The sequence below is a fragment of the Nicotiana attenuata genome, unplaced genomic scaffold, assembly GCF_001879085.1.
Source record: "Nicotiana attenuata strain UT unplaced genomic scaffold, NIATTr2, whole genome shotgun sequence".
Taxonomy (NCBI): domain Eukaryota; kingdom Viridiplantae; phylum Streptophyta; class Magnoliopsida; order Solanales; family Solanaceae; genus Nicotiana; species Nicotiana attenuata.
In genome coordinates this window covers 65,405-80,291 of record NW_017672143.1, presented here as the reverse complement: position 1 = coordinate 80,291, position 14,887 = coordinate 65,405, and the positions used below count along the sequence as shown (strand labels likewise).

At 38.0% G+C, this 14,887-nt stretch overlaps 2 protein-coding genes across 2 annotated transcripts; both read left to right on the top strand.

Annotated features, from left to right (window-relative positions):
* The first annotated feature begins 7,697 nt into the window (after positions 1 to 7,697).
* Positions 7,698 to 14,144, top strand: LOC109212029. The gene is made up of 7 exons (XM_019375641.1): positions 7,698 to 8,147; positions 8,234 to 8,515; positions 8,597 to 8,722; positions 8,842 to 8,976; positions 9,073 to 9,162; positions 12,031 to 12,852; positions 13,101 to 14,144. Exons 1-7 carry the CDS (start codon positions 7,698 to 7,700, stop codon positions 14,142 to 14,144), a joined length of 2,949 nt encoding a protein of 982 aa, XP_019231186.1.
* Positions 14,145 to 14,168: 24 nt separating this feature from the next.
* LOC109212027 (uncharacterized mitochondrial protein AtMg00810-like) lies at positions 14,169 to 14,627 on the top strand. The gene has a single exon (XM_019375640.1). It carries the CDS (start codon positions 14,169 to 14,171, stop codon positions 14,625 to 14,627), a length of 459 nt encoding a protein of 152 aa, XP_019231185.1.
* The last annotated feature ends 260 nt before the right edge of the window (positions 14,628 to 14,887 follow it).

Here is a 14,887-nt window from a genome sequence, read left to right as displayed (position 1 = left end):
GAAGCAGATGCCTTAGCTAATCTCGCATCCGCAGCTGATATAGCAAAATATGCAAATGCTGCAATTATACATTTATTTCACTCAGTTCTCGATCCAGATAAGAATGAGGTAAATTTTAATAATTTAATTTGGGATTGGAGAAACGAAATTGTTGCTTTTTTACAGTATGGAACTGTCCCTAATGACAAGAAGCAAGCGCATGCACTTCGAAAAAAGGCTGCTCGTTACTGTTTAAAATAAGGGAATCTTTATCGTAAGATGTTCGGTGGTCCATTAGCAAGATGCCTCGAACCTTCTCAAATGGAGTATCTAATGAGGGAAATACATGAGGGGCATTGCGGGAATCACGCAGGAGGAAGATCACTAGTAAGAACTTTGATTAGAGCAGGATATTACTGGCCTAAAATGGAGGAAGAAGCGGAAAGTTTTGTAGCTAAATGTGATAAATGTCAAAGGTACAGTAACAACATGCACAGACCTGCGGAGTTGTTACATGCGGTCATATCACCATGGCCATTCATGAAGTGGGGAATGGATATCGTGGGTCCATTACCACAAGCAAAAGGACAGGTAAAATTTTTGCTAGTACTTACTGATTACTTCACTAAATGGGTAGAAGCAGGAGCATTCAAACAGGTACGAGAAAAGGAGGTCAAAGACTTCATTTGGCGTAATATCATCTGCCTATTTGGTGTACCAAAGGAGATTGTATGCGACAATGGCCCTCAATTTATCGGAGCTCAAGTCACTGAGTTTTTTGAGAGCTGGCAAATTAAGAGAATCACATCTACACCTTATCACCCAGTAGGCAATGGGCAAGCAGAATCAACGAACAAAGTCATAATCAATAATTTGAAGAAACGTTTAGAGGAATCAAAGGGTAATTGGCCTGAAGTGTTACCCGGAGTTTTATGGGCATATCGCGTGACAACAAAGACGAGCACAGGTGAAACTCCTTTCTCTTTAGTTTATGGAGCTGAAGCATTAATCCCAGTTGAAATAGGAGAACCGAGTACAAGATTTTCACAAGCAACACAAGAATCTAATGATGAAGAGAAGCGGGTCAATTTGGATCTACTGGAAGGCAAGAGAGAAGCCGCATTAATAAGAATGGCAGCACAAAAGCAAGTGATCGAACGATATTACAACAGAAAAGCACGACTGCGATACTTCAAAACTGGGGACTTCGTGCTTAAAAAAGTTTTTCAATCTACAAAAGCGGCCAACGCGGGTAAACTAAGTCCTACCTGGGAAGGACCCTACAGAGTTCGAGATATTGCAGGAAAAGGAGCATACGAGTTGGAAACAATGGATGGGAAGGTGCTTCCTTCGCATTGGAATGCAATTCATTTGAAGAGATATTACTTCTAAGGAATAACCCACGGTCAGGTATCACCATATTAAATTATATTTGTTTTTGAATTGTTAAAATCTTACTAACTATTTTAGATGATAGGAAAAACGCTAACCCGTACTAAATGATGAGTCATGACCTGTAAGGCGAAATGGAATAAACTAAAATTCCTGGCCCAGGGTTACAATTATTCTGATAGAAATTTAAACGGGTTAAGCAGTCTTTATCTATAATCGTACCTCCGAGTCCCGTATGTATTTCCTTTTCAGGAAAAGGACCGAATGAGGGAAGCTATCAAGTGCTCGAGGCTTCATACTTCAACACTCAAACACTTGGGGGGCGACATAATATATACAAGTATATATAAAGAGGGCAGAGAAGATTGAAGAAAAATCAAGCCTGGGAAAAAGTCAAATGCAGAATAATAAAAGTCAAATGAAGTCGTGAGCCAAGGCTAAAGAAATCCTTACTGTAATTAGGGTAAAAGCTGTGTACTAAAGCAAGTTGTAAAGAAAAACCTTGCATTTACTGTTCTAAAACGGGTTATAAAGAAAATTTGAAGTCATGAGCCAAGGCTAAAGAAATCCTTACTGTAATTAGGGTAAAAGCTGTGTACTAAAGCAGGTTGTAAAGAAAAACCTTGCATTTATTGTTCTAAAACGGGTTATAAAGAAAAACCTCGTGTTTATTATTTATTTATTTTTTAAAAATCTGTTACAAGAAAAAACAGTTACGAGAAAGTTATAGATGTAATTCAAGCACATGTAAAGTATTATTCAAAACTTGTCAAAGATCAAAAATAAAAATTTCTCGAAGTTATTGCAAAAAACATGTGTGTTCCTATTTCTTTTATCGTATGATCACACCATTATGAAGTTGAGACGTCTTCTTCATTAAGTGTCAAAATATAAAAGGGCCCTCTTTTATAAAACTCATGTTATTTAGTCATGGGATTAACAGAAGCATTTTTCAAAGAACAAAAATGCAAACTATTCTTTACGTCCTTAAAAATAAAAAAGGCAAGGATAGAACATACGCAAGTGCAATGATAAATAAAAGCTTCCTAATATTTAAAACTAAAGACTAAGTATAAACTTAGTCATCGAATTGTTTATACAAAATGCCCCATAACAAGACTTGGGGACTTGTACTTCTAAAAATCAACCCTCAAGTGATAGCCAAGGGTTTGATTACAAAAACTCTCAAATGAACCCAAGAACTCTAAATACTGTTTTCCAAATAGGTACCTGCAAAAAGGGGAATTCAAAAACAGATATAAATTTTTTTTCACTGAGAGGAAAGGATTGAAGAAGGATCATCAGCGGGCTCAACTGGAACAGCATCGCCAACAGAAGCGGGTTGATTTCTAACCATTGGAGTATCAATAGATGAAGTTTCAACTTGACTTGCAATAAGGGGCACGATTGAGCTTGAAGAGGGTGCATCACCCGAGGCAATTCCAGCGGTCATGGGGACTTCAACCGCAGAAGTTTCAGTTAAGGGAGCCTCACTCACCGGAACTTCACCCACGGGAAAATCAACTCCGGTAGCTTCAGCTTCAAAAACTTCAATCGCGGGAGAAGGGAAGTCCAATGGTTGTTGAGCTTTTTCAATAGTCTCCATCACCTTAGCTAACTCTGACTCCAGATTAAAGTTTTCTTGGCTGGCTTCAACTAAGGCATCACGACGGGAGTTCAGACAAGCCCAGCTTACATCAACTGCAGCCTTATCTTCAAGAAGCTCATAATCTCTTTCCCAAGCAGCAATTTCATTTTTGAGACCTTCATTTTCATTCAGAGCTGAGTTATAAGAGGCTTGGAGAGAGGCATGAGATTTTTCTAAGGCCTTCACCTGGTCTTCAGAAGTTCGCAGATTTTCTTGGGTCTGAGTCAAATTCTGTATCAAATCTCCAGCATAAACTTCTTTTTGACTTAAAAGAGCTCTCAGATCTCTAATCTCTTCACTTGATTTAGATAATTGTTCTGAGAAAGAAGACTCGAGACGCTCTCTTTCTTTCTCAGCCTGACTTAAAGAAGCCTTGACAACCGCAAGCTCTGAAGTTAATGCTCTCACCTGCTGTTCCAGGTTATTCTTACTCTCTTGTAAATCTTCTATTGTTATTTGAGCACTATCAAATTGATCCTTCCAATTAGCTGCTTCCAACTGAAAGTCACGAGCTTTCCTCTCTGAATCAAGAACAGCCTTTTCAGAGTCACGTACCACCTTCTCTAATAAAGAAATTCTGCTCATCAGCTCTGTACCAATAAGGTTGGCCTGAAAATGATAAGGAAAGAAAAATTAGAATTCTAGAAAAATTCTGGCAAAATTAAAGAAAGAAGGGGCATACCTTCAAGGTGGAATGAACTATGTCGTTCATCAGAGTCAGGCAGCTATGGCTATTCATTTTTTCTTTCTCAATTGGGCCTATTAAAGGTTCAAGCCAAACATCCGCCTGACCGGATTTCCTCAAAAGGCTGTTGTTAGCAGGCACTTCGATAGCCACGCTCCTCATAGCAATTTTGCTTGTAGAACCCGCTTCTACATTGTGGACAGTAGAAGGAGGAGCGGTACAAGAAGTAAAAACAGCAATAAGAGGTGCGGAAAAAGTTTGAGCAGATAAGGAAGGAGCCAAAGGCACGACAGAAGAAGGAAAGGAAGGAACTGAAGATATGGGAGTTGAAGAAGAAGATATGGGAGGTTCATCCAAAACGGGTCCTAACTCGCCACTCCCAAAACCACTAATGAAAAGCTGGTTAATCGACTCATGAGTATCATGAGGGGTAGCAACATCATCATCAGAGACGAGATTAACAGGCCCGATAGGAGAAAGATGATGAGAAACTTCAGCTTCATCAGAGATACGTCTTCGAACTCTTGGCCATTTCACCAAGGAACCATCCTCTTCTTCTTCGTCGGAGCTATCATCGTCTGTGGTTTTTCTTTTCAGAAGAATATCCTGAGCACTTTCTAAAGAAAGTTGGGTTCATAAACGAGAAGCTGCAACTGCTTCAGCAGTAACACCTCGAATAGCAAAACCTGACAAAGAGAAAATTGAAAGTTAAGGCAATAAAGAGAAAAATCTTACATATGAGAAAGACAAAAACTCATACCGTGAGTCTTTACTTTCCAACCATGACGATTGGAGATAAATTTCCAAGACCTAGCCTCCATAGGAGCGATCTTCAACAATTTATCTACCCAACCACGAAAATTGGGAATGTTCTCCACAACTCCCATGGTTGCTAAAAAAAAAAGAAACAAAGTTAAAGAAATTTGTAAATTCGAAAGAAAGAGGTACGGGAGAGATGAGAGACTTACGTGCAAAGTTCCACTTCTCAGGGAAGGGAACGTTTTGTTCACCCACTAAACCAACTGTGGGGGCAGCAACAAATCGGGCATACCTGCCACGATCCTTATCATCTTCTGGGCTCACTAAAACCCTCTTACTCCTAGCCACTAAGGTAAAGACGCCATTACGAAAAAGTCTAAGGGAGTATAGATGAATTAGGTGGGAGAAGATGAAATCAATGTTTGCCAAATTGGCCAGATGCCTTAAACAAGCAACAACCCTCCATACAAGCGGGCCAATCTGTGCTAAACAAACTTTGAAGAAACGACAGAAACCGAGAATTACTGGGTCGATAGCTGTTTAAACCCAGGAGTAAAAGGGTATGTGTAAACGAAAGAGAGTCCAGTCATATATGAAGTAATCCTCTGATTTGGATTGGGGATTACAATGGGAAAATCGTTACTCCAGTGACAATCTTTGCGAACTATGGGAGCTAAAATCTCTGTAATCATAGTGGGGTAAGCATCAACACGATCCAAACCAGAAATTTGGGTCTGAAGTGATTGTCTATCATGCTGAAAAGATAAATCGTTAGGGACTATTTCTTCTACCAAGGGTTCCTGTAATGGTTCAGAGGCCTCCTTGTTCTTAGAAGATGATTTTTGAGTAAAAGAACCTCTAGTTCTAGAGGAAGAACCAGGGCTAGGAGAAGGCATGGCAGAACCACCACCACGAGAGGATCCTAAGCTACAAAGTCTCCCACCTCTTCTATGTCTAACAGGGGCACTGGGAAAATTGTCTAAAATAGGAACTCTCTTAGGGTTAGGGTTCGAAGAAGACATGATGAAGAAGAAAAAGAAGTAAATAGAGATTCGCACAATTCAAGTGTTCAAGGAAAAAGTTTTATGTGGTAAAAGGTGAAAGAAAAAATTGAATTTATACTGATGGGCGACCGTCAAAAGTAAAAACGCAGTAATGGAAGGATCACAATAATGGTAACTGATACTTCATGAACAGTGGAGCCGAAAAGACAGCCTGAAAAAGTGTTGTAAACTGTGGAACCAATAAGAAGATGACACGTGTCTAAAGCATTAAATGGAAGTGATAATTAAAGCGTCAACTCTGTCAGAACATTAATGGTGACAAAAAATTCTCCTTTAATGAATTCCACTTCCCAAATATTCAAACTGACGAATAAATGGAAAGTGAGGGGACTATCTGTATTGGGGAAAATTGTATTTATATATATAGTGACGTGTCATGACACGTAGACTGATCAAACAGTCAAAGAATTAAGGTTGGTTAACAGACACGAGCAACAACAGATACGAGCAAGTTAAATGAAGAAGGCACGAGCAGTCATACAAATAATTCAACGCTCGTACCTATTCAAGACATTCAAAGGTCAAAGATCGAGAAGAGACAAAGGAATGAATCTGATAGCAAAAAAGAGCCCAGATACAGCATTTAATGAGTATTAAATACTAGAAACGTTAGAGAATATGTATTTAATGTATATGATTGCATAACGTAACATTTAAAGTCATTAATTACCCATAATTGTCTTATTATGACAAAGGGAAAGTCTGTATTCCCAAAACAGCTATAAAAGGGAAAGTCACAAACAACTGTAAGGACACGAAAAAACACTACTGGAATATACTTTGTTTTATTTGCTTTCTGATTATATTATTCAAAGTCCCTTTCTTATATACTTTTCTGATTATCAGTAACCCGAGTTCTTCTAAGTTCAAGCTTTGACCTAAAATCTAATTTTTGGTTAAACAATTATCAAATATCATTAATTTGATGCTAATATAACAAAAGTACGTACGAATTCTGTGTCTTAACACTAACAGAATATAATTACCAATTGAAACAGTTAAAGTTGATAATGATAGTCCCTACAAAAATGCTTCGGCATTTGCTTAATTCATTATTTGTAGTATTAATTATTAAGGTCAGTTCCTACCAATTTGTATAAAACAGAAATCATTAAAAGGAGGTGAAAGCGATAAGAGTAGGTTTGGGGGGTTCTGAGGGAGGAACTTATTACCATATTTACCAACTAAATTGTTTAGTTAGTAAAATTTTGCTTGGCAATTCGTTACTAAATTCTGAAAAATAAATCAGTTACAATTTTTTTAGTAATCTGCTACTAATATACTAATAAATTTACGTCGTTGGTAAAATCCGTTAGCAATTGGGGATTTTCTTGTAATGTGAAACCTTGGGTGTTGTTGCCAGTTTGGGATGGCTTCTTAATTGGTTTACTTGCTTAGGGAAATAATTTTGGTCACATACGATAAAATGAAGTCCCTTATCAGAATGGAAATGACCTTACTACCCCTCGTCTTTTTTCTCTCTAATTAGACACAATTATTGAATTATCTTATCACTTAGTAGTTCTGATGTGCCACAAAAGGTAGAAGCTCTTGTTCCTTTTGAACAAACTTCTTGTGTTTCGATCTCCTTTTGCAATGACTTCACGTTATCCCCAGTCGCAAATCGGCAAGTCGCAACTCGTGGAAGAAGCTTTTTACATAAAAAATAAACCCTAAATTAAAATTTGTCGCCAAAAATCTCCTCCGAAAAATATATCGTTTTGACTTGTTATATTTTCCAAGTGAGATGCTCCAGTGAGGAGGTGTGAGAGGTTTGTCTCGGTCGGTTTGAAAATGGGGTAGAGGTATTGAGAGAGGGGTAACTTAAGTGTAATATAGAAAGGGCAGAATAGTTATTTCATTGTGTATGTTAATTAACGGAAGTTAGGAGTCCATTAGTTAGTTAATTACCTAGCTATATAATGTAAATCAACATATTTTTCAATATATGCAATAGATATGAAATCATTTCCTACTGCTTATTTCTCTCTCTAACTTCTCTCTAGTTCATCTCTTCTAACTCTTCTTCATCTCTAGGGTTCATACCCTGTTAATTCTCAAATCATTTCATGGTATCAGAGCCTACGAGCTTGATAATCTAGCTCGAAATTATCGATTTATTCCACAATTACAAAAAGTATATCATAAAGTTCTTATGAATTCTTGTTCAATGGAAAACGAGCAGAATCAGCAGAATCTGGGTCAAGGTGTAGTTCATCAGCAACATGCAAGGGAGCAATTGAATTCTGGGATTGAAACCTCGTCACTTGGAACTGAAAATCAACCAATTGGAGTCGATTATAATCATCTACTGTTCTTGTCTCCAGCTGATGTAAGTGGTATACAAATTATCTCATTTCAACTCACAGGCATTGAAAATTATTGTATCTGGAATCGACCTATGCGAGTTGCCTTACTAGGTAGGAACAAGTTAGGATTAATTGATGGTACATGCAAGAAAGAAAAATTTCCAGAAATTTTATGGAATCACTGGGAGAGAGTAATTGCAATTGTACTCTCTTGGAGTATGAACTCTGTTTCTAAAAACCTTCTTGGAGGAATCACGTATGCTTCTTGTGCCCAAGTAGTTTGGGAAGATTTATTTGAAAGGTTTAATAAGGTAGATGATTCAAGATCTTTCATAAAGAAATTGCAACTCTATCTCAAGGTACTGCATTTGTGTCTGTATACTTCTCAAAACTTAAGGATATATGGGAAGAGTTTGAAGCCTTGGTACCAGCACCAGGCTGTGATTTTCCTAAATCTAAGGATTTTGTTGTGTACCTTCAAACACTAAAGTTGTATCAATTTTTAATGGGGCTAAATGGCTCATATGCTCAGGCTAGAAGTCAGATTTTAATGAGGAGTCATGTACCTACAGTTAATCAAGCTTATGCTGTGATAATGAGTGATGAGGCTCAGAAATCTATAGCATCCTCTACAGGAATTTTAGGAACCAACCCTGCAATGATGACAAGAAACTTTGATGTAGTAATGTATTCAAGATCCACAGGAAATCAAAGGTTCAAGAAAAACTATAACATTTAGTGTGATTTCTGTAAACTCAAGGGTCACAGCAAAGAAAATTGCTACAAAATAGTGGGTTATCCACCTAATTACAGACCAAAGAAGAAAGGGGGAGCAGGAAACAATGCAGCTTTGTCATTACAGACAATCCAACACAACAGACATACAGTGGGTACAATGATGCAAGGGCTCATTTGCAGAATTTGACTATGAATACAAATAAAGCTCCTACAACTACTGAGGACTAAGGATCTATAATTGGTCTTAATTTCAATCAACTGAATCAGATGATAGGTTGCACATTCTTTAGAGAGCAATATCATCAGATTCTTCAACTTCTCAATAGAACAGGAACTAGCCAGTCTTCCAGCATAATGTCAACTCCTGCAGCCAATGCAGCAGGTATTAGTTGTGCTATGATGGTTTCTAGTAGTCTACAATAATGGATAATAGACACAGGAGCCACAAATCACATGGTAGCTGATCTGAATATGTTAAACAATTCAATTATTCTTCAGTCTGAAAAACCAAAGAAGATATTTATGCCAAATGGAGACATTTCTTATGTTACTCATACTGGTGATAGCACTATATCAGAAGGAAACACAGTTACTAATGTGTTTTATGTTCCATTATTTAAATTTAATTTTTTATCAGTGTCACGACCCAAGTTCTCCCTCCGTGAACTGTTGTGACGGTACCTAGTCTCTACGACTAGGTAAGCCTAACAAATTTTGAAAAAAGGAAATAAAATACGAAACTAACAAGTCACGGGTAAAACAAAATAAAAGAGTTTAAGAATGTCGCCCGGCATCTACAATGCACACTCTCATAAATGAATCAAAACTCCCAAAACCCGAAATCTCATGAAATCACAAGCTAGAGAAAACTACATAGTGTTCTAACTCCAGAATGTCTAATCAAAAGTAAGTACAGGAAGTCTAAAGCTAAAGGAAGAATAGAGAGGGACTTCTGGATCTGCGAACGCGGCAGATATACCTCGAAGTCTCTGATATCGACCGCCTCACTGATAGAACGGCTGAGCAGAAGAACCTGGATCTGCACACGAAAAACATGTGCAGGAAAGGGCATGAGTACACCACAGGGGTACCCAGTAAGTGCCAAGCCTAACCTCGGTCGGGTAGTGACGAGGAAGGTAAGGGCCCTACTGGTTATATATAAATGAAACAAGGTAAAACAGTATGAAGTTCGACAGTATAATTAAAAATACTAACAATCGATAAAGGGCAAAATAACAGACAGAATGTACTCAGTACACATAGATAACAACAGGGGATCTCCCGGGAGACCGTCCCGTAGTCCAAATCATAATTATGCAGGGGGATCTCCCGGAATACAAATCCGTAGTCCCAAAGTAAATATCCAATACAAGGGAAATCTCCCGGGATGTTGTCCCGTAGTTCCAAATATAAATGTGCAGGGGGATCTCCCGGAATACCGATCCGTAGCCCCAAAGTAAATGTGCAAAGGGATCTCTCGGGATATCGTCCCGTAGTCCCAAAGTAAAGTCACAACAGTCTCAAGAAGAATATACAGTTCTATCAAAATTCGTACCAGGAAAACAGATATTTCTATTCTAAACATGCTGCACAGAATTCAAGTAACAGTTTAAGCAGGTAGAACAATTAAGTCACTTAGGCATGCTTTCCTAAACTAAACAGTAGGCTTTTAATTGCAAGTAGTGTTCAACAAAAAGGAAACATAAATATTTACTTAATGAAAACGGGGTTTTCCAACAATTAGCACGTGTACGCACTCTTCACCTCACATACGCGGCATTCATATAACAACAATACCAAATCCTAAGGGGAGTTTTCCCCATACAAGGTTAGGCAAGCCACTTACCTCGAGCCAACGGGTATTTCAAAGCTCAATCACCGCTTTACCTCTCGATTTCACCACCAATTCACCGTATCTAGACATAATTAACTTAATAACATCAATAAACGCAAAAGAAACCAATTTCAATGCAAAATCAAAGATTTCCCAATATTTTTTCTCAAAAAGTCAAAAGTAGACCCCGGGCCCGCTTGGTCAAAACTCAAAGTTCGGACCCAAACCCGATTACCCATTCACCCCCGAGCCTGGATATACAATTGGTTTCGGAATCCGACCCCAAATTGAGGTCTAAATCCCTCAAATTCGAGATTCCTAAGTTCTACCCAAAAATGCCAATTTTTACCATGAAAACTCTAGATTTTTGGTTGAAATCTTGTTAAAAGTTGAAAAGGATTAAAAGGAAATAGTTAGAGATCACTTACCAATGATTTGGAGAAGTTTGGGTCTTTGAAAAATCGCCTAGGGAGGTTTAGGGTTCCGAAATTTGAGAAATGAGTTCAAAATCCCGACTAAGTGATGTTTTACCCAATTGCAGGTATCACATTTGCGATCCCAGGTTCGCAAATGCGACCAAGGCTTCGCAAATGCGAAGCTTGGCCTGCCCTGCTAACATCGCAAATGCAAACCTTTTGGCCGCAATTTGCGAAACCCCCCCCCTCCCCTCCCCCTCTAGCCTGACTTCTTCGCAAATGCGAAGAGCTGTTCGCAATTGCGAACACTGGCCTTCACAGCTACTCTTCGCAATTGCGATGAGTATGTTGCAAATGCGAACCCAACAGTGGTCGCAAATACGAGGATTGATCTCGCAATTGCGAGATCAGAGGCTCTGCAACAGAACTGAACCTGCAACATTTTTTTCACCAAGTCTAAAACACCCCGAAGCCAATGTAAAACTCATCCGAGCCCTCGGGGTTCTAAACCAAACATGCATACAAGTCTAAAAACATCATACAGACTTGCTCGTGCGATCAAATCGCTAAAATAACATCTTAAACGATGAATTTAACACCAAAACTCATGAATTTTCAAGATAGTTCAAAATTTCTAACTTTTCAACCGAAGGTCCGAAATACGTCAAATCTCTTCCGTTTTTCACCAAATTTCACAGAAATGACTTAAATATTATAACAAACCTGTACCGGGCTTCGGAATCAAAATACGGGCCCGATACCATCAAGTTCCAACACTATTCAATTTCAAAAAACCTTTATATTTTCCAGCAAATAATTTTCTTCAAAAATTCATTTCTCGGGCTAGAGACCTCGAATTCGATTCCGGGCATACGCCCAAGTCCCATATTTACTACAGACTCTCCGAGACCATCAGAACACGGGTCCGGGTCCGTTTAACCAAAATGTTGACCGAAGTCAACTAAAATTATATTTTTAAGCCAGAAATCATTATTCTTTAAATTTTTCACACAAAAACTTTCAGGTATCGTGCCCGGACTGCACACGCAAATCGAGGAGAGATAAAAGGAGGTTTTTAAGGCCTCAAAATACAAAAACGAATTCTAAAATGAAAGATGACCTTTTGGGTCATCACAATCAGTGTCTAAACTGACAAAGGAATTGCAATGCTCAGCAGCCTTCTTTCCTGATTTCTGTGTATTTCAGGAACTCTTCAGTGAGAAGGTGAGGGCGATTGGTAGAGAAGATGATGGACTTTACATACTAGAAAGACAAGCTTTTAGAACATCTTTAGTAGTAACTGATGGAATAAAAAACAAGGATCAGACAATTTCAACTACAGCAAAGGATATTGACTTGTGGCACAAAAGGTTTGGTCATGTTTCAACTACAATTCTTAAGAAGTTACTTCATAGTAAAGTAGAGCTCATAGCTGATACTGTAAAACAATGTGTAGTTTGTCCTTGTGCTAAGCAAACAAGGTTACCTTTTCCTATTAGCAGTATTAAAACTGAAAGTAGGTTTGATCTAGTATGTATGAATCTATGGGGGCCATATAAGACCCCTACGTATGACGGTAATAAATTCTTCTTGACAGTTGTTGATGATTTTTCAAGAATGACATGGGTATTCTTGCTCAAGCAGAAATCTGAAGTACGTGTATTACTACAACAATTTTTGGTATTAGTTAAAACTCAGTTTGACAAGATTATTAGAGTTATTAGAACTGATAATGGCACTGAGTTTATAAACTCAGTATGCAGTGAGATGTTTAAGAAACTTGGGATTATTCACCAAACTTCATGTGCCTATACTCCTCAGCAAAATGGAGTTGCTGAGAGAAAGCACAGGCATATTCTAGAAATCACCAGGGCTATTAGGTTTCAAGCTAAAATACCAATAAGATTTTGGGGTCACTGTGTGAATGCTGCTGTTTATCTCATAAACAGAATACCAAGTGTTGTTATCAACAACAAAACTCCCTATGAAAAACTATATCATAAAACACCTTCGTATTCTCATCTGAAGGTATTAGGACACCTATGTTATGCAAAATTAGTTCAACAACATGACAAAATTTTATAAAGAACCAAAACTGCAGTCCATATGGGATATGCAGAAACTCAAAAAGGATACCTATTATATGATATGACCTGAAGGATAGGACCTTCTTTCTCAATAGGGATGTAGTTTTTAGAGAAGATGTCTTTCCCTTCAAGAAGAAAGAAGATTACTCGGTGCCTATATTCCCAACCTCAATAACTTCACATCTACAGAACATCCAATGTTCAGTACCTCAGTGTGTACTAGCACATGATCAAATATCAGTTCAAATTCCAAGTGATACTGTGGAACCGGAACTTAACCATACTTTAGAAACTATACAGGAGCTACCTCAAGGCTATGAAGAATTTGATAATCAAACTATAGACAATACAGCTCAAGAATTTCAAGACCTACGCACTGAGATGCCATCTACAGAATTCACATTGATCACAGATCCATTAGTCCAATCTGGACATAGAAGATCTGATAGGAAAAAAATACCACCTATATGGCTGAGTGACTTTGTGTCACTTAATATTCATCAAAAGGTTCCATATTCTATCTCAAAATACATTACTTATGAAGGACTATCCCCAGCTTATCAAGCATACATAGCCACCTCTTCAAGTGTAATTGAGCCTACAACCTATTCAGAAGCAGCCAAAGATCCAAGATGGATAGAAGCAATGAAAGCAGAAATTGATGCTTTACAAAGCAATCATACATGGGATATAGTTTCTCTTCCTGAAGGCAAAATACCAATAGGATGTAAATGGATTTACAAAGTAAAGTACAAGGCTACAGGTGAAATTGAGAGGTTTAAAGCCAGATTAGTAGCAAAGGGATACAGTCAAAAGGAAGGAATTGATTATCAGGAAACTTTTTCTCCAGTAATTAAAATGAAGACAGTAAGAACAGTACTACCAGTTGCAGCAGGAAAGAAGTGGCATATACACCAAATGGATGTGTATAATGCATTCCTTCAAGGAGATTTATATGATGAAATATACATGGAGCTTCCACAAGGATTTAAGAGCCAGGGGAAGAAGAAACCAGTATGCAGGCTCATCAAATCCTTGTATGGCCTAAAACAAGCTCCAAAACAGTGGAATGCAAAATTGACCGAAGCCCTAATAAAGTCTGAATTAGAGCAAAATCAGTTTGACCACTCCTTGTTCATTAAGAAAACATCTGAAGGTACTACTATGGTGTTAGTATATGTCGATGATATGCTTATAACAGGTGATAGTTTGAGTTTGATTGAAGAAACATAGAGCAGATAGCAACAAGATTTTAAAATGAAGGATCTGGGTGAGTTAAAGTACTTTCTAGGTATTGAGTTTGCAAGATCTAAACAAGGGATACTGATGCACCAAAGGAATTATGCACTAGAACTCATTTCTGAGCTTAGATTAAGTGCTGCTAAACCCTGTGCAACTCCTTTAGACACTAATGATATACTGACAATAAAAGAGTATGATGATCACTGTAAAAATGACAGTCAGTTAGCAGATGAACCTCTTGCTGACATTAATTCATACCAAAGATTGATAGGTAAACTACTCTATCTAACAATGACCAGATTTGATATTTCATTTAGTGTTCAAACCCTCAGTCAGTTTTTACAACAACCTAAAAAATCTCACATGGAAGCAGCTATGAGAGTTGTTAAATATGTCAAGAGTCAACCTGGAAGAGGAATTCTGCTATCAAGCTCAACCAACAATAACATCACAGCTTACTGTGATGCAGACTAGGCAGCATGTCCAATTTCCAGAAAATCAGTAACAAGTTACTTAATCAATTGGAGACTCCTTAGTTTCTTGGAAATCAAAGGAACAAACTACAGTATCTAGGAGCTCTGCTGAGGCTGAATACAGAAGCATTGCAGCCACAGTAGCTGAACTCATTTGGCTACAAGGACTGATGCAGGAATTGGGATTGAAGTAACTCTACCTATTGAAGTGTACAGTGATAGCAAGGCTGCTATACAGATTGCAGCCAATCCTGTATACCA